An 18,981-nucleotide genomic window follows, 5' to 3' on the forward strand; every position below is an offset into this window, starting at 1 on the left:
GGGTTTCTGGAAGCACTGATGGACCTTCCGGTGACTCCCAATAGCTCCTTGGTGGGTCAGAACTGCATTCCTCTCTGCACTGGGGATGTAGCTTGGCCCTCTGTAACCTTTATTCCCTTCTGAGGGTAGAGTCTGCAGTCACTCCCTGGGTTCTCTAAAGTTTCACAGGAACAGCATACAAATGGGCCACACCACTGCCTGCCACCACATTTCCCTGGGCTTCCACAGGAAGGTGGTGACAAGCAGGTCTGTGGGTTCAGTTGGTGCTGTCTTTCCTTCACCCACCTGTACCACACCCAGCAGATCTATACCCGTATCTTCTGCTGCAAAGGCTGTGCCTGCCTCCTCTAGCACCTCATGCCCATCCAGGTTTTCTTCCAGCTTGTGTGTTACTGTCTGGGTGACAATACATCCCGGTGTGCCTGAGACAGTCCCAGCTTCTGTTTGGTTGTCCCAGCATAATTATTTCTACCATGCCCTTTCACTCTCACTCTACTTATCCATCACTTTCTTGGGAAGTATGGGAAAAGCCAATTGCTCTCAGGTGATCATATCACCCTTCTTCCCCAAAGCTGGTGCTTTTTATTTACTTATTTTTAATCAGATCTATGTTGGTTTTCCAAGTAAACCACCATTCAGTGTGATAATGGCTATTCTCTCCATCCCTGTGGATCACCATGTCTTTAGCAGCTTTCTCCTTTCTGGGAAGGTTATGTAATCTTTTTGAACTTCTCTGTCTGGGTTTGTTAAATGAGGGTGCTGAATTCTGTCATGCCAACCTCACATCAACCACAGGTCAAAGAAAGACCATGGATGCAAAATTCTTCTGTAAACTTGAGACTGTCAGGTGCAGTGAAAATGTGAAGTTTTGTTTCAGGAAGTCCTAGAACATGGAATGGATCACTGTGTGAGGCATTTTCTGCCCCTCATTCCTGGCAGGAATTCTATCTGCTGGGCCCAGCTTCTGGGGCTCACTGTCTTCCTCTCTTCCTTACCCCTTATCTTGGCAGGAGAGTCGCTGCCCTTGGCTACCTCCAATCAAGTTCTTATTAAGTTCAGTGCCAAAGGTCAAGCACCAGCCAAAGGTTTCCACTTTGTCTACCAAGGTATGTGAGATGTGGACACCAGAAAGCCAAGGCCATCTCAGTTCCTCAGTGACTCTGTGACCCAGGGAATAAGGACCTTTGACCCCACATGATGTTTAGGGGCAAGTACTAGAGCCAGAGGAAATTCCCTGATATTGAGTTGAATTTTATACACTTGTTTACCCAACAGACATTTCTTGTACCAAATTCTATGTTGAATGAGAAATTAAATCGGATATGAGAAGTTAATTCCTCCTTGGCCCCTCTACACCCCACTCCCACCATCTGAGACAGTCCAAATGGCAACTGGGGATACCCACCTAAGCCTCTTAACCTGGACTTTCTCTCTCATAGAGCTTGGTTTTGTTTGTAAGGCTCTGATGAGGGATGGACACTAACCACTCCACATCTTGAAGCCCCAATTTGATCTTGTATGAAATGAGCCTAATATTAACTAGTCCCTCACTGACAGGATTAAAAGAGAGTTCACAAGGCAGCTGGTCAAGCAGGTAATGGATGTCCATTCCCATCTTTACGGACCTAGAAAGGCAGTCATGGAACATTCTGGCTTTACCTGCAGGCCCCCTTGCCAGGAGAGCATTCACATTGCCAGGGCCCAACTTCTCAGCATGGTCCAGTTCATTCCACTCTGCCCAGGATGAGATGCATTTCCTGGTGCAGGACTAATTCTACCACAGGGAGGGCGCCACCCCTGGGATCTGAGTTAAAGGGTCCCACAATCCACCATTGTGTAAGGCCCTGGGCAGGGGCTTAAGGTACATGGGGAGGAGAGGCCAAGGCAAAGCAGAGGCCATGAAGGCAAAAGAAGAAAGGCCATACTCCCTATTAGGAAGCAAGTGTGGGACCCTGAATGATGAGGAAATCACCAGAGAACCAGAGAAAAACATGGGACCAAGGAGCTTTCATTATCCCCCATGACTTCTGGAAGCTCTGCTGCAACCTTGTGTGTCCAACTGTGTGCAGAAAAATAGGTCTCACCCTGGAGACTGTCCACTCCTACCCTGAGGGAAAGTGCCCTCAGCTCCCAGGGTCACCTCCAGACTGCCTTTGTTCCAGTCCTGTTTTGTGTGCATCCCTGGGCCAGTTTCTAGAGGGATGGGGCCTACCCCTCCGTGCCCTTGTCCCCCGCAGCGGTGCCCCGCACCAGCGCCACACAGTGCAGCTCTGTGCCGGAACCCCGCTACGGCAAGAGACTGGGCAGTGACTTCTCAGTGGGGGCCATCATCCGCTTCGAGTGCAGCTCCGGCTATGCCCTGCAGGGGTCCCCAGAAATCGAGTGTCTCCCTGTGCCAGGGGCCTTGGCCCAGTGGAATGTCTCAGCACCAACCTGTGTGGGTGAGAACCTGGACAACCAGGAACGAAGGAGGGAGGGAGGGTGGGAAAGGCTGCAAGTAGTCCTGGGAAAGTGGCCTGTCCCCACAGATGCCCCAAGGCACATAACTGCCCCTTCCCCAGCACATGGTGCTGGCCAAGTTGCTGGCTTATCCTGTGGGTTGGTGTGAAGACAGTAAGGTGGGGGAGCTGGGGGGGAATACATGCAAAGGGAGAAGCAAGGGTCCAGGTCCCTGAAGGACGATTGTCTGGGGATAAGTCACAGAGGAGGCCAAGAACAGAAGGTTGGACTGGAGGCCCCAAAAGGAGAAACCAGCACAGGAAGGAGTCACAGCAGAGGTTGGGGCCTAGGGGAGGTGTCTGGGGTGGCTCTGACCAGAGCTTCCTCTCCCAGTGCCCTGTGGTGGCAACCTCACAGAGCGCAGGGGTACCATCCTGTCCCCTGGCTTCCCAGAGACCTACCTCAACAGCCTCAATTGCGTGTGGAAGATCACGGTCCCCGAAGGCGCTGGAATCCAGGTAAGGGGGAGGGGGTGCCTCAGGCAGGGGGCCATGTGCAGGTTCTGACTGTGTGAACTCTGAGCCAGGAGAAGACACAGCCCAGTCCAGGTGTAGAAGTGTCACTCACAAATAGGAGGACATAACAGCTCGGGGGTGCAAGGAGAGAGGCGGGCCACTAAGGAGGAGAGGTGAGCCTTGGTTTGGGCTAGCAGGCAGGCTCAGAAAAGGAAGTAGGCCTGGAACTGGAATACAAAGATGAAGGGATTTTTAGGGGATGTTCTTCAAATGGCTTGAGGGGGTGTTATTCTTCTCCAGTTTTTTCTCATTTTTGGTGGTACTGAGGTTTGAACTCAGGACCTCATTCTTGCTAGTCAGACACTCAACCACTTGAGCCACTCCGCTGAGGGATGTTATTCTTAAATTGTGGGGGAGACAAGGCTGAGGGGAGGGAACAGAGCACCAAGGTCAAGTGAGCCATGGAGAAACCTGAGCTATAGAAGTCAAACTGGGGGCATAACTGGTGCCCAGGAGTAAGAAACAAATGAAGTGGGGCATAGAAGAAGGCTCAGAGCTGCCAGGCCAACAGAGAGGCAGCAAGCTGGACATGCCTGTGCAAGAGTGAGTTGCTGGCTTGCTGCTGTGGAATGCAATGAAGCCAGAAAAGTGTGGAAACCCAAAGAACATTCCAGAGGTGAGGAGATGGCCAGTTGGACTGAAGCATTTCTGCCTGCTAGAATTTCACTTCCCCTACCTGGCAAAGTACTCCGCTGTCTTGTGACTGTCTGTTTCACATCTGTCTTCCCCACTAGACACTGAGCTCCTGGGGGTAGAGACTGCATCTGACTTTTATGGGAAGGATCCAGTAGTGTTGGGCTCAATAAATGAAATTGACTATGGAAAGGGAGGGAGGGATTCCGGCTGCCTGATCAACAACTCAGTCCTTCTGCCTTCCCAGATTCAAGTCATCAGTTTTGTCACAGAGCAGAACTGGGACTCCTTGGAAGTGTTTGATGGTGCAGATAACACTGTAACCATGCTTGGGAGTTTCTCAGGTAAGCTGGGGCATCTGGGGCTTCAACCTGAAGGGTCGTGGTAGATGTCATCACCACCACTACCATCACCATGAAGATACTCACATACCATAAAGTTCACTATTTTTGAGTGTACACATTAGTGAGGGATTTTTGGTATATTTACAAGGTTCTACAACCATCACTAACTAATTTTAAAATATCTTTATCTCCCTAAAAAGAAACCAAGCACCCATTTGTACTCACCTGCCCCCCCCCACCCAAACCCACTCCCAGCACCTGGCAACCACTGATCTCTCTATCTCTGTGGATTCATCCATTCAGGGCATTTCATATAAATGGAATCTTACAATATGTAGCCTTCATGTCTAGCTTCTTTCATTTGGCATCATGTTTTCAAGGTTCACCAAGTGATAGTTTGGTTCAATACTTTATTGTACAGATAGACCACATTTTGTTTATCCTACTCAACAACCAGTGATGGATAAACTGTTGTTCATACATTCATCAGTTGAATATTTGAAGTATTTCTAGTATGGGACTGCTCTGACTAATGCAGCTATGAGCAGTCATGTTCAAGTGTTTGTTCTCTTGAGTATCTATGTACAAATGGAAGTACATATGATACCTTAATTGAACTTTTTAAGGAAGTACCAAACTGCTTTCCAAAGTGACTGTAGCACTATCCATCCAGTGGCGGGCCTTCTGCCTGAGTGTGTGTGTGTTTTTGCTCAATGGCCAGGACAGTTATCTGAATCGCCTAGGAGGCCCAGAACTCTATATTGCCAAGATACAAAAAGGAATCACATGCCCCCAGATAAACTGTCCACACTGCTGGGTTGCCCAAATTATTACACATGTCAGAGTCATTTTGAAGATGGCTGGTAGGGGACCTAACTCACAGGCCTGCCTGAGGGGATCCCTCACTTGCCTGTGGCATAAGGCTATGGCACTGCTCACCTTGCAGAAAGTGGTTTGAAATCTCCCTTCCCTCGGCCATTGGAGACCTGGCACTCTAAGGGGTGCTCACTTATCATTTAGTGAGTTTGATAGCTGGGGGCACTTGGCGTCCCTGGGAGCAAATGTCAGCAGGCATTAGAAGCAAGAGGAATAGGAAGGAGCTGGGGGCAGGAAGGCCATACCTTAGTGACCCCTGGTTTCCTTGCCTAGGAACAACTGTGCCTGCCCTCCTGAACAGCACCTCCAACCAGCTCTATCTTCACTTCTACTCGGACATCAGTGTGTCTGCCGCCGGCTTCCATTTGGAGTACAAAAGTGAGAATGCAGGGTCTCGGCTGTGTGCAGGGTTCTGGGTGGAAATGGACAGTTACTGGGTGCCCACTCTGACACGGACGTACACTCTCGATCCCATTCAAGCCTCACCATAGACCCAGAGGAGAACACTAGGGCTCCGAGAAGTTCTGAAATCCCCTCATACCTGCATAGCCACCAAGTATGGGAGAGACAGGCTCCACTGGGCTGTCAAATGTATCCCAAAACCTGTGTGCTCCATTTGTGTCCACCTCAAAAGCAGAAAAGGGTTTGGTGATTGACCTCGGCCCCAGTATATTATTTGGGATGTAAAAAAAAAAAAAAAAAAAAAATGGAAGTGCCCTTCTTCTCCACGCCTGCAGACTGGCCTCTCTGATCCCTGGTTTGGTGATAAAATTGACCTCAAAGTTTCTTCTGTCATTGGAAACTTCACTTCTCTTCTACAAGATTTCTCTCTCCCAGCTCAAACCCATATATCCTGGCTTCCAGCATCCTATGTGGTCACTACTAAAAACTGAACAGAAAGATGTGTGGATGTCCCTTCTGGAACATAAAGAGGTTTCTGGGAGACTGTGTTCATCCTGGAACATGTGTGTTCCATTACACACACATGCAGCAAATAATCACTGAGGGCTTCCAATCTGCCAGGTACATCTGGGTTTTGCTAGAATTGACTGAGTTCAAAATGAGTGCATCCCCTCCAAATCTGCTGGACAAAGCTAGATACATAGAGAACTACATCACACATTATAGTTGCTCTCACAGATGTCTCTAGATGACAGAGCACTGGTTCAAAGGAGAGATGGTGACTTCTCCCTGGGGCAGATGGCGAGAAGAAACATTGAGTACCTACATGTGTCAAGTCTGTGTTCAGTGTCCACAGACCAAAGATGAACGGGACCTGTGCCTACCACCAAAAGCACAAAGCTTGGTAGAGAAATGGACACAGAAACAATAATGCTGGTGAAGCCCGATATGCTAAGGAAGAATAGAGGAAGGGAGCTACACCTAGCTAGGTAGGGTCTAGCCTGAGTTAGTTGATGCCTGAGTTCAGTTTGGAATGAGAAGCAAGAAACACAGGAAGGCATGGCTCACTCGATCATCTGTGACAACATGAGACTGTGCGGATAGAAGGTTTTGATGGTACCAGAGGTCTGATGGAGTCAGTACCAGATGTTATACAGATGTCCACCTGGGTCTCTTAAAAGAGTGAACTTTATCTCAGCAATTGAGGGAGGACCAGCTGGGTACTGGTATATTCATCACCTGATAGAACTAAAGTGTGCACCTGGTGGAAGAGACCTGGGACAGCTTAAAGCAAAGATCCTGAGGGGTAGGCAGTTAGCACAGGGACCTGTGAGAACTTCCTCCTACAGATATCTAAGACTTCACTCACTTGGTAGAGTGAAACATCCCAGGATTCTTGAATAATTAATTCCTTTTTATCCTGTCTTCTCAGTTCTCTCCAATATTTTAACTGAGACCTTAAATGTTCTCTAAAAGCATTGTTTGTCCTTTCTTCTTCTAAAAGTAAACTCCATTCCTAAAGCCCTTTGTCATTCTACTGCCTCATTCCCAAGAACAACTCACCCCTTCTTGGTTTTCTTTGTCCATGGGAACAGATGGTTCTCAGAGGCTGGCATTTCTCATGACCAGTAGGAAAAGCTGGGGGAAACAGGTACCCGAGGATATTTGGAGACTGGCATTCCAAAACCCTACAAAGAGGGTTCAGAAGATGGAGAAAAGCTACTGTAGTAGTGGCATTTAATTGAAATGGAAATGGAATAATACAGTTTCAAAAGTAATAAATTATATATGATAAAAAATAATTTTCCTTTTGTTGTAAGCATGGCTCAATAAAACCAAGCTGCACAGTGTAAGAGAAATTAGAATGGACTTTACTCTGTCTCCCTCTTTTTTTCTTTCTCTGGCTTCATCTTCCTCCCTATTCCATTTTCCCTTGTATCATGCTCTGTTCCTCTCTCTTCTCTCCTTCTTCTTCTCCACGTTCTTCTTTATCCTCCTCCTCCTTCTTTTTCTTCTTTTCTCCCTTCCCACCCCCTGCAGCTCTCCCCCTCCCACCTTTTGTTCACTAGTAATACAGATCTCAAGTCCAGAAGATGAAACACTTGCGATTCAGTCTGCTGCATATTTTAATCCTCACCCTTGCCATCTTTGTCTCAGCTGCTAAGGTTTTGGACACAGGCCTAAACAGGCTTCACTTAAAAGCATCACAGTCACATCTCAAAAGCATGTGTAGGAAAGGAAATGCCCAGGAAAGGTTGGAGGGGGTTTCTAGGGTGATAGCAATGCCCTCTAATTTTGGTGGGGCTTTGGGCGTTACAAGTGCAAGCATTTGTTAAGACGAAGCACTTACAGTTTTGACAATTGCACTTGACAGTCACAGCATATACATGTACAATTTGAGCATTTCTTTACATGCAAATTTCCCTTCAAATAAAAAAATGTTATTGGAGCCTCTTCTCTGAATGTGACATGAAGACTCATCAGTTGCTGTATGACAAGATGGGCTGGTGGCCTGACCTTGAAAACACAACAGGAAAACTAAGGCAGTCTTTATCTGCTGGAAAACTTCTCTCAGGACAGTCTTCCCCAGAGAGAGGAACTCTGAACCCTGGACTCCACGAAGATGCCCCATTCTCTATCTACTCCCTGCCCTTCTTGCCTTCCTGTGGCCCTCTCCCAGTGTCTGAGCTGGCAAGAACTATCTTCTTAAGAGTTAAGAAGAAGGAGGAAAGTTGAGAGCAGGTGGCAAGAGGGACATGGCAGGAGCTCCAGCAGAGAGGCCTGGGGGTCTGAAGCCAGGCCAGGCTCTCTGGCTCTGAGCTCAGTGAGTGGGCAGGACCCCAAAAGTCCCCAGGATGACACCTCCCTCACCCAGGGAGCTTTGGTCTGATGACCACTCTCTATACTATGCAGACATCCTAATTTCCCCTGTGTGCTAGGGGTGAAGAGGTTGGGAAGCACTGGCCTAGAGGTCCTCTTGCCCCTCTTGCAGTGAGCAATGCCCTTGACCTCCTGCCACCTTGACTTACTGGGCTTATTCATTCTTCTCATTGTCTGTCTCTGTCTTGTCTAGCGGTAGGCCTGAGCAGTTGTCCTGAACCAGCTGTGCCCAGTAACGGGGTAAAGACTGGCGAGCGCTACTTGGTGAATGATGTGGTGTCTTTCCAATGTGAGCCCGGATATGCACTCCAGGTACCCCCTTCCACCAAAATCCTAGGGTGGGAGAAGGGTGTCCTCTGAGATGTGATTGGCCAGCCTTGCAGCAAGCAGAGCTGCAGTCACCAAAGAACACAGAGCAACCCCCAGCTCCCCTGGGGACCATTACCCCTTCCTGGAGCTGTTCTCTGACTTTAACAATTTTAGCAGAAGCCAACCTCAAGTGTGTTCCTACAGAGTTAGGTTTGATTGGACTTTAGAAAAATTTAATTTTCCTTTGAAGGCCATGAGGGAATTTAGTAATTAAAGGAATCTCACAAGGAAACCTTTAGTAATGAGAACTCCTTAGTAATGGTGGGTAATAATTGTTCTTTCCCCCAAATCTCCCTCTGCCTCACCTCAAATCCCACAGTAGATCTGTGTCTCTTTGTATGTCTTGTTCCTTAATTTGAGTCCCCCGAATAAGTCCCCATTCTGGGTTGCACATACAGTTGTGTACATGGGGGCCTCGAGCCCACCGCTGTTCCCCATTCCTCCAGGGTCACGCCCACATCTCCTGCATGCCCGGAACGGTGCGGCGATGGAACTACCCTCCTCCACTCTGTATTGGTAAGAGAGCCCAGAGTTTTCAGCCCACTCAAATCCACTCTCTAGGGGTTTGTGCTCAGTGGCATATTGTCAAGTTCAAGGGCAAGTCAGAAGATTTGATGTTTTGGATTTGTAAAAACTCATGATTTTGTAATCTCTCTCTTTCAAAGTTGTTATGACTTTGGGAAAGCTCTGCTCACCAAATGAAAAATTACAGGAAGTTGAAAACATCATGACGACCAATATGATTCCAGATAATCATCCAGACCCCACATGGAATTTCTAGGCACTTTGGGCTTGTCTTACGATTTACGGGGAAGACAGCTAAATCCACTAATGATGCCAAGGATTTCATGTGAAACAAGGATTTGGTGTGGTCTCATTGCTTACCCTGTGCTAAGAAATGATGAGAAAATTAGTGGTTACAGGAAAAAACAGAGTCACTACCCTCTGAGACTGCTGATCAGGTCAAAGAAGGGGGAAACAAACATTGAGTGTCTACTGTCTGCCAGGCGTGGTGCTCCATTTTCCAGGGAGGGATCATTATCCTCAGTTGGAAATCTAAGTCTTTGAGGATTAAAAAGAAGATGGTAGAGTCAGGATTAGAAAGCTAAGGTTCTCTGATGCCCAGTTGACTTAAAGCTCCTCCCAAGGTTGATTTGGGATAGGAAGTGAGGAGAATTGAGGAAGTGTCAGTTTTAGGCATAATGGCAGTTTTCTTTTGATTTCACCGAGGAGCAGAGCAGGCCAGAAATGTGACTGGAGAGCCCAAGACACTCACCACCCCTGCCCAGGACATATCACAAAGACCCAGCCAAGGAAATCATATTAACAGTTGGTGTCTTTCAGGGAGGCTTTACTGTGTATACCAGACCTGCTCCAAATGAAGCCCAGTCCTCTCCCATGTCCCCTCATCACAGTCCCAAGATAGGTGTTGTTGTTAACTCCACTTTGCAACTGGGGGAACTGAGCTTTGGAGGGGTTTAGAATGTTCTCACAGTCCCATAGGAAGTGAAGTGGGGATTGTGACCCAAATGGTCACAGGGCTCCATTCAGATGTGTTTCCAAGTCACCTCCCCAGAAAGTGCTTGCCTAGAGCCTGGCACTCCCTCCCTTCATGCTTTTTCCTGGCCTCCATGACTGGTTAGCCCCTTCCTACTCACACAGCCTTTCCTAATAAGATGTGAAAGTCAAGAATTAATGTCCACTGACTAGCTACTATGGAGCCCCACCCCTGGATTCTCAGTCAACCCTAAAATTAGATGTCCCAAGACCCTCCCAGAATTTCTGATTCTCAGACAGATTCATGGTTGGTTCCTGTAGGATGCAAATCAAGATCAATCACGATCGCCTTTCTCAGGGGGGGTTCATGGGACCCTCACTAGCCAACCACCCTGCCCTATGACAGATATATTTGAATTCCACTTCTGACACCAAAACAAGATATATTTGGAAAAAGCTTGGGCACAGTCATGGGCACATTGTAGGGACACAATGAGTGCCAGCCCCCTCCCCTTTACTGTGTCTGCAATCTTGGAAGAGTTGACTGGGCAGCAAGGATAGAGAGAAGTGGACAATAGTGCAAGGAATGGTCAGACTTCTCTTGGAACAGACTTACCCTTGGTAAGGGCACTGACCTGTGTAGGGTATGCTTAAGGTTGAGAGCATGCTAGATTGTGCCTCCCTCCCAAATTCACATACTCAATTTTGCCACTGTGTATAGTATTTTTTTTTAAGAAAGATTCCTTTGTATTCTCAAAGGGGCTTATGGCTCAGGAAAAGTTTAAAACTTCTGCTCTCAGGGAGACACTGAACATTAATATGGTCCTATACACTCCTTGACGTTCTAACCTCATCCTGTCTCGCTGCCACAGCGCAGTGTGGGGGAGCAGTGGAAGAGATGGAGGGGGTGATCCTGAGCCCCGGTTTCCCAGGCAACTACCCCAGTAACATGGACTGCTCCTGGAAGATTGCACTGCCCGTGGGCTTTGGTAAGTCTCTGCAACCTCATTGGAGGAGACAGGCCCAGGTCCCTGGGTCAAAGCAGCTGTCTGCCCAATCTCAATATAACCCCAGCCAACTCAATTTAGCACTCTGATTCTTATTCTTCATCTGTTGACATCTTGTACAGTCCTGAGGGTCCATTAAGAATGGCAGAGATGAAAGTATAAGGGGAAGAAAACTCTTTAAGGTTGCCATTATTATCCTTTGATTAGTGAATTAAAATCCAGGGATGCAGAATGAGAAATTACTCAGGGATGCTTTAAAAAGAAAAGGAAGTCTATTTTACTGAGACTGGACCTCAAGTTGTGCTTTTAACTCCCCTATCTGATTTATCATCCTAATTAAATTGAGCCAAGGTCAATATGAAATTGAGTTTGCATCTGTCATAGGCACATTCTAGCTGGTCTAGAGACTGGGAGAGTTTTGGGGGGATGTGGGAAATGAAGTATGCCAGGCATGAGGGTTGTTGGGTATGGAAGACATTAATCTAGGTACAAAATTGAGTTGCTGGCAATTCATGTATCATGCCCTGGGAATATAATTTAACCCCAGATACCCATGTTGAAGGTATACAGGCTTGTGCTGACATGGAACCCTTGGGCTGTACACAGGGGTCATCTTGTTCATCATAGCTCTTTTCCCAGGAAAGACATGTCCTGGGGGGTATTCTTTCTAGAAAACATTTTATTAGTGTATATAAATTGTACATAATGATGGGTTTCATTGTGACATTTAATATTTGCATATAACGTATCTTGAATGTAATCATCCCCCTTACTCTCTCTCTCTTACCCACCACCCATATCCTTCCTCTTCCAAGAGAAATTAGCTTGAAACCTACCACTCTGTGAGCCTCCGAAATAAAGATTTCCATTTTATCATCTATTATTCAACCCAGAGTGTGTCTTCAGATTAGAGAAAGCTGTCTAACTAGTTTCTCTAAATTGGGCTAAAGGGAGGACAGGCATTGGTGACTCCTCCAAAGACTGAAGTCCTAGATCTAGTACCATCTTCTGAAGGAAACTGGGCTCAAAATGATGACAACTTTGGCAGCCTTGTGAGACTCCAGATTTTGGGACACTGAAGAAAGAGGCTATGAGAGCCCTACTGCTCTGCATTCAGGTTGGGGCAGAAGAACCTAAGATGACAGAGGATGGGGGGAAGAGAGCAACACAGAAAGGCAACACACAAATTTAATGGATGGGTGTTCTCTGTGTGACCTTATGTCTCAAAGTCCTGGGTGCTTATTCAGACTCTGGGGAATAAGACTGCTGCAGGTTCAGGATCCCTTGCTATCAAGTGGACTCCAACACTACTTCTAACCCAGCACCTGGTTTCAGTGTATAAAAAGCTCTGTATTTACATGCCTCTACCACTAGATGGTGAGCACAATCCAGTGCTTTCCACATGCATGGTCAGTCATTGCTCTCCATCATGGGAGGATGCATAGTCCCACAGGTGACAGGTACAGAGATACTCATCAAAAGAGTTTCTGTGATTTGGAAACCATCATGTGTTCATTAGAAGGAGGATGGTTTAGGTGGTTGATAATTAACCCACCCATTCTTCAAAACTATATGTCAAGTCTTAATTTATTCTTTACCTAAGCAGATGCAAAAAACAATTGCACACATGTTCTCCTTCTAGCAAATTAGAAAGTACAGATGAGCACATTTAAAAAAATTAAGATCTATCTGTAATCCCATCATGCACAGATAATTAGTAATGGCTTATTCCTCCACCATTAGACTGTGATACTCATGAAGACACAAACCTGATTTTCATCCTGTGCAATGCCTAGCATGGCCTTAATCATGGCAAACACTCAGTAAATATTGTTAGCAGATGAACAAATATTCTTGTTTTCTAATACAAGAATTAGAATCGGATTCTACATGCTATTTTGCAATCTGATTTTCCCAATTAACAGTGTACTGTGGGCATTTTCCTATGCTCAGGAAATGGACTTTGGAAGCAACCTTTTCCATAGTAATCCAATTTGGGAAAATCTTATCAGTAAACAAGTATTAATTTTCCCATCTCCTTTCCCTAAAGCTTATGTAAATATGTTCATGAAGGGCTCAATTTAGCCAAACATGGCAGCGCAGACCAGTAATCCTATCTACTAGAAAGGCAGGAGGCAGGGATCATGAGTTTGAGATCAAAGTTTGCAAGAAAGGCCCTATTTCAGAAACAAGTGAAAAAAAAAAAAAGGTGGGGCCAAGGGCATGCTCAAATGATAGAGCATGAGCCTACTGTAAGGTCCTGGGTTCGATCCCCAGTTGCAAAAAAAATGAGGGAAGGCTTTATTTGATCAGTTTAACCTATCAGATTGCTAGATCTTGGTTGGCCCCCACTAAGATCTCAAAGTGTAAACTTCATTTGGTTTCCCAATAGAACAGATGGGACAATGTATACTTCTAAGCTTTATGTTTTAGAATTATCTTTAGGGTTCTAAAAATACCAGAATTAATGGTCATGTCTTTTGATTAAGTGAGGGGGGGTGTTATTTTTAAGTAAAAATTTATTTTAGTGTAATTATCTTTATATTAGATTAGCCCTATGACTCACAAATTAAGCCAATGTTGACCCTGAACTTGACTTTTTCAATAAAATAGACTCAGGATGGAGCTCTGAAATGACTGATGCCTTTACTTTTGAATGAATTAGTAGACTTTCTGGTCCTGTTCAGAAGAGGGACTGGACCAGCAGCTCCCCAAGCCATCCTGGGAGCCCTAACTGGGTAGGCTCTGGCAAGAAATGCTTTCATAGGGCAGCTGGCATCACTTGAAGTGGGACTGTGTGGCTTTGGGCACTGTCTGCCTCTGTCCTGCTCCCAGGAGCTCACATCCAGTTCCTGAACTTCTCCACCGAGCCCAACCATGACTTCATAGAAATCCGGAATGGCCCCTACGAGACTAGCCGCATCATGGGCAGATTCAGCGGAAATGAGCTGCCAGGCTCCCTGCTCTCCACGTCCCACGAGACCACCGTGTATTTCCACAGCGACCACTCCCAGAACCGGCCAGGATTCAAGCTGGAGTACCAAGGTAAGGACCGGCATGCGGTAAGACATGTCTGCCCTATGTCTTACCCACAACTACCCATCTTCCCAGTCTTCTGTGTGGGGGAGAGGAAACTCCACAATGACTGAGAGTGGAGGGTGTGCATCACTCTGGGGATCCCTGAATCTTCCTGATCCTGTTTGGCAGTTTAAGTGTCCCACAGCCTTTTCCAGAGTGGTCCCATAGTGCCCACTGAGACTCCATAGTGCCCTGACCCAACTGACCCGACGCCCAGCAACTTTCCCTGGACAAGAGGCCCCACAATTCCTTCTCGAATTCCCAGCTGTCCATCAGGCCCAGCAACTGTTAGCAAAGCTCATTCTGGAGCTGGAAGGAGAATTCTGGTGATAGTCCTAAGAGTGCCCCCACCAAGTCTTGCACAATAAGACAGGATTTCCTTTGTGAGGCTCAGCCATACTCAGGGAGGCTCCACTTAGAGGTGAAACCCTGTGACAGCCCCCCCACACACACACTCCTGACATGCTTTCCCTGGAATGGCCCCATCCACTCTGACTCAGGCTTCCCTGTGTGATGGGCCATCTACCCGCTGTAGCTGTAAAAATTGTGTCCAACTTGTGCAATTGTACACAATGGCCTCAGTACACCCAACTTCTGTGGGTGCTTCCCTAGTGTGACTGTCTGAACTGATTGGCCCAGCTTCTTCCAATGGTTCCTGCCTAATTTCTAGATCTTTTCTCAATACTTGTACATGCCTCTGAAAAAATTGAAACATTAGCAATGTTTTGGTGAATACATTGTAGTAGTCAGCTCAGACTGCTATTTCAAAGTACCATAAACTGGGAGGCTTAGAAATAAGAGAATTTTATTTCTCACAGTTCTGGAGGCTGGCAGTCTAAGACCAAAGCACTGCTAACTTCCATGTCTGGAGAAGGCCTGCTTTCTGGTTCATGAGCTATGCCTCCTCGACATGTCCTCAGTTGGTGGGTAAAGGCCCCCTCTCTGAGGCCTATTTTATAAGGATCAGCTTCTGGTGGTTTGCTAGACATCTTTAGCGTTGCCTCACTTGTACAAGCATCACCCACTTTCTGGTTTCATCATATTTTTTGGCAGCACTGGGGTTTGAACTCAGGGCCTCTCTTACCACTTTAAGCCGTTCTGCCAGGCCTCTGGCTTCATCTTCACATGGTGTTTTCCTGGTGTGCCTGCCTCCAAATCCCTCCACCTTTTTGATTGACACATAACTATTGTACATATTTATGGGGTATAATGTGATGATTCAATACATGTATATAATGTGCTTGATTAATTGAGGTCGTTAGCAGACACTGGTGGCTTATACCAGTAAGCCTAGCTACTTTGGAGGCTGAGCTCGGGAGGATTGAGGGTCAAGGCCACCCCTTGTTCTTAGAGCAAAAAATGAACTGGAAGTTTGGTTCAAGTGGTAGAGCACCTGCTTTGCGAGCATGAAACCCTGAGTTCGAACCCCAGTCCCATAATTAATAAAGAAGTAAACAGAGGTGGTAGGGCATATCCACCACCTTAAACATTTGTCATTTCTTTGTGGTGATAACCACTCACGACCCTCTCTACTCTTCTCAGCCTAGTTCCAATAGTAAACGTGCTGCCAAAGTGAGCACCAAACTGTCTCTTTAAGTGTCACCTAGAACTTGGAGAAAAGGAGCACTTACATACCATGGGTGGAAATGTAAATTCATAGAACCACTGTGGAATAGAATATAGAAGTTCCTCAAATTTCTCCTTTATGTAAACACACCAGCCATATTGGATTAGGCCTACCCTACCAACCTAATTTTAATTTAAGTATGATAGGTAAAGGACCCATCCTGAGGTACTGGGGATTAAGACTTCTACATGTAAATATGCAACCCCGGTGCTCTTTCCCCAAGGCTTCCCCTTCTAATAGATCTAACTATTGACAATACCACCATTGTGACAGGGACAGCTGCTCTGGGAATGTCCCTGCCTTTACTTCCAGATGGGCACAGCCCATGCATTGAGTCCATGCAATGAGATAGCAGTCTTGGTTGTTCTGGGAGTGATGAGCCCATTTGTCCTTGTAAAGGTGGCCTTTCTTGTGCAACTCAGACTCTCCAAGTCTCCCCACCCCACCCCTCAAAGAGACCTAACTGCTACCATGGAGTCCTGGTCCCTGGCTCAGGGGATGCCCCTCCACCCCAGATTTTGCCTTTCTTTGGGAAGGGCTCTTGCTGAGCCAGCCCTGCAGGAGAGGTCCACAGACAACAGGCCAACATGCTAGGTCTGAGTTTCCCTCCATAATATCTGAATCTTCACACATCTGAGGGGCCCAGCCTTCCTCTGAAGAATTTCCCTGGGGTAGGGGAAAGGGTTCTAAGTGTCTTCAGAGACCCCGCACTGTATCAGAAGTAGCTTCACTATGTGTGAGGCTCAGTGATGTACTCTGAGGCTTCTGCTCAAGGACAGCCATTCTCCCACTCCATTTCACCTTCAGGACTTGCCCGGATGTTCCCCTTGAGTCAGAGACCCACTGGTCCCTCTGTGTCTGCCTGTATACCACAGTGCTCATGACACCTGTGGAGCCACACAGGGCATCAAGCCGCCTGTTCCCCTCAGACTAAAGCTTTGCGCCTGTGAATGCTCAATGTTTGGGATGGTCCAAACCAAGGCCCAAGCATTTCCACTGAGGCCATCAATTTGTGACAGGCCCAAATAATTATCCCTAACCAATAGGCTCACATTCTCCCTTTACACCTTCCTCAGCCCTGCAGAGTGGTGCCTTATAAACAAGCTCGTAGCTTCTGGAAAGATCCCATGTCATGGAAGAGCCATGTGGCCCCTACCAAGGCTGTTTCTGTTGAGCAAGCCCAGCTCTCTGTGGTCCCTCAATTTTTCATGTTTACAAAGAACTTAGCAAAATGCCTAACAAGTGTAATTGTTTCAAAACGTTAGGTACCATCACTATTACAGTTGATTTGTTTGTGATACTGAGGTCTGAACCCAGGGCCCTGCTCATGCTAAGCAAGTACTCCCACTAACTATTCAAGTTTTAAATGGTGGCACATTGTTTGAAATTGCATCTATTCCTGTGATAGTGCTGCCTTTTGGAGATACTTCTCCATCTCTCCTCCCCCCAAGAGTCTTGTTTTGAGAAAGTCAATGATTCCCTCTCTCAGGGTTTATCTCTGTCCTCTGGCCCAGCCTTTCCCTCGGAAGCTCCTTCCAGGGTTCTGAAATTTGTCTCAGTACAAAAGGAACCCAGGCAATCTCAGTGGACTTTTTCTCTTTTTGAAAAGCTCCTTCTGCTTGACAATTCCTACGAGTATCACCTGCTACTCTCATCAAGGCTACTGTGGCAACTGTCAGATTCCTCACCATCTTTGGGTCAACATAGCTCCCACTGAGGCTTTCTTTAATGGCCCACCCTCCCTGGGCTCCAGGCTCCCTACCTCCACCAAGACTTCATGGCCAAATCACCCATTTCCTGCCTGCTGACAAGGCCACATCTCTCCAGCCCACAGTGGCCTTTCAGTTCTTCAACACACCCACTTCCTTCAGTGAATGCTAGTGAAACCTGCCTGTTCTTCCTACTGACACTTCCCTCGATAATATCAAATGAAAACCCAGAACACAGCCACCATCACAGAGCAGTCACTCAGGAAATGTTAGCTTCAAGGTCATGTGTGATAAATGCATCCACTTCCATGGGGTATTCATTCAGTCTCAGCCACTCCCACTGACTGTTTCTGCTGTGGAAACCGTCCATCTCCTCCCACTGCCGATTGCCTGTGTAGAGTGGGCCCAATTACTGCCAAAAAGAATATACTTGGTCCAGTGGATCCAATTAGTTGAAGGCTTTGCTGTGTAGCATTTGCTCAGCCAATCCCTCAGTGACCTCTACCTGTGGATGGACCTCAGCTATTCCCACAAAGCATCTTCTTTTGAGTCAAGCCCACACATTCTCACAGGGGAGGGGGTGCAGCTTCCCTGCTTTTTGGAGGGACTTGTTTGTTTGACAATCACACATTCTTTCTAGCCCAGCCAATCCTCTGAAAAGTGTCAGTCCTTACTGACTGACTGACTGACTGACTGCAGGTTGGACTTACTCCCACCAAATTTCTTCCTCTTAGGTTCTAATTTTGCAGAATTAGAAAACCCCACTAAAATCGTCACTTCGCTGCTTCTGATGTTTATGAGTTTGTCGTTGTCAAATGAGATAATATGAATACATGTAGGCCAACACATTGCCCTGAATAGGTGCTCGGCGAATAGCAGTTCAGCCTAGCAATATATTGCTTGAGTCTCTGCTACTCGTGGAAATATTAATAATGGATAATAGTTATTGAGCTCTTCCCATGTACAAAGGAATATGCTATGCTATTCTACTTCATCCTCACAATAACCACTTCATTATTTATAAAGAAAACGAGGCATAGAGAAGTTAAAGAAATTACCAGAAGCCAACAACAAGTAAGTGACAAAGGTCCATGTGTGTGCAAGTCCTGGCGCTTCCCCACTCTGCCAGCCCTCTGCCGCTCCTGTACTGCTTGGGAAGACAGTACCCAGAAGAAGTGAGTGACCCTCTGATTTTTTTCTAGCCTATGAACTTCAAGAGTGTCCAGACCCAGAACCGTTTGCCAATGGTGTAGTGAGGGGAGCTGGCTACAATGTTGGGCAATCAGTGACCTTTGAGTGCCTCCCAGGATACCAACTGATTGGCCACCCTGTCCTCACATGTCAACATGGTACCAACCGGAACTGGGACCACCCCCTGCCCAGGTGTGAAGGTATGTCCCTCCCTTGCCCCTGGTGGTCCTTCCTGGGGTGGTTACAGAGATAGATTCACAGAAGCCCAACATTCCACCTGTCTGTTCCATGGAGTTGCCAGTACTGGAGGACCAGGCAAATTTTGTCCGTGCTGTTTCCATGTACATGTGACCC

General features: G+C 46.8%; 1 protein-coding gene across 4 annotated transcripts in view; it reads left to right on the plus strand.

Moving 5' to 3' along the window:
* Csmd2 (CUB and Sushi multiple domains 2) overlaps positions 1-18,981 on the plus strand; it is a 546,763-nt gene that overhangs the window by 447,230 nt on the left and 80,552 nt on the right. For all 4 annotated transcript variants that reach the window (XM_074080637.1, XM_074080638.1, XM_074080635.1 and 1 more), the window contains 10 exons: positions 1,011-1,106; positions 2,238-2,441; positions 2,833-2,957; positions 3,895-3,991; positions 5,141-5,245; positions 8,343-8,461; positions 8,965-9,034; positions 10,888-11,004; positions 13,858-14,067; positions 18,639-18,827. In XM_074080637.1, the coding sequence (XP_073936738.1) occupies positions 1,011-1,106; positions 2,238-2,441; positions 2,833-2,957; positions 3,895-3,991; positions 5,141-5,245; positions 8,343-8,461; positions 8,965-9,034; positions 10,888-11,004; positions 13,858-14,067; positions 18,639-18,827 (1,332 nt within the window). The remainder of the gene's footprint in view (positions 1-1,010; positions 1,107-2,237; positions 2,442-2,832; positions 2,958-3,894; positions 3,992-5,140; positions 5,246-8,342; positions 8,462-8,964; positions 9,035-10,887; positions 11,005-13,857; positions 14,068-18,638; positions 18,828-18,981) is intronic.

Source organism: Castor canadensis, chromosome 7, assembly GCF_047511655.1.
Source record: "Castor canadensis chromosome 7, mCasCan1.hap1v2, whole genome shotgun sequence".
Classification (NCBI taxonomy): Eukaryota; Metazoa; Chordata; class Mammalia; order Rodentia; family Castoridae; genus Castor; species Castor canadensis.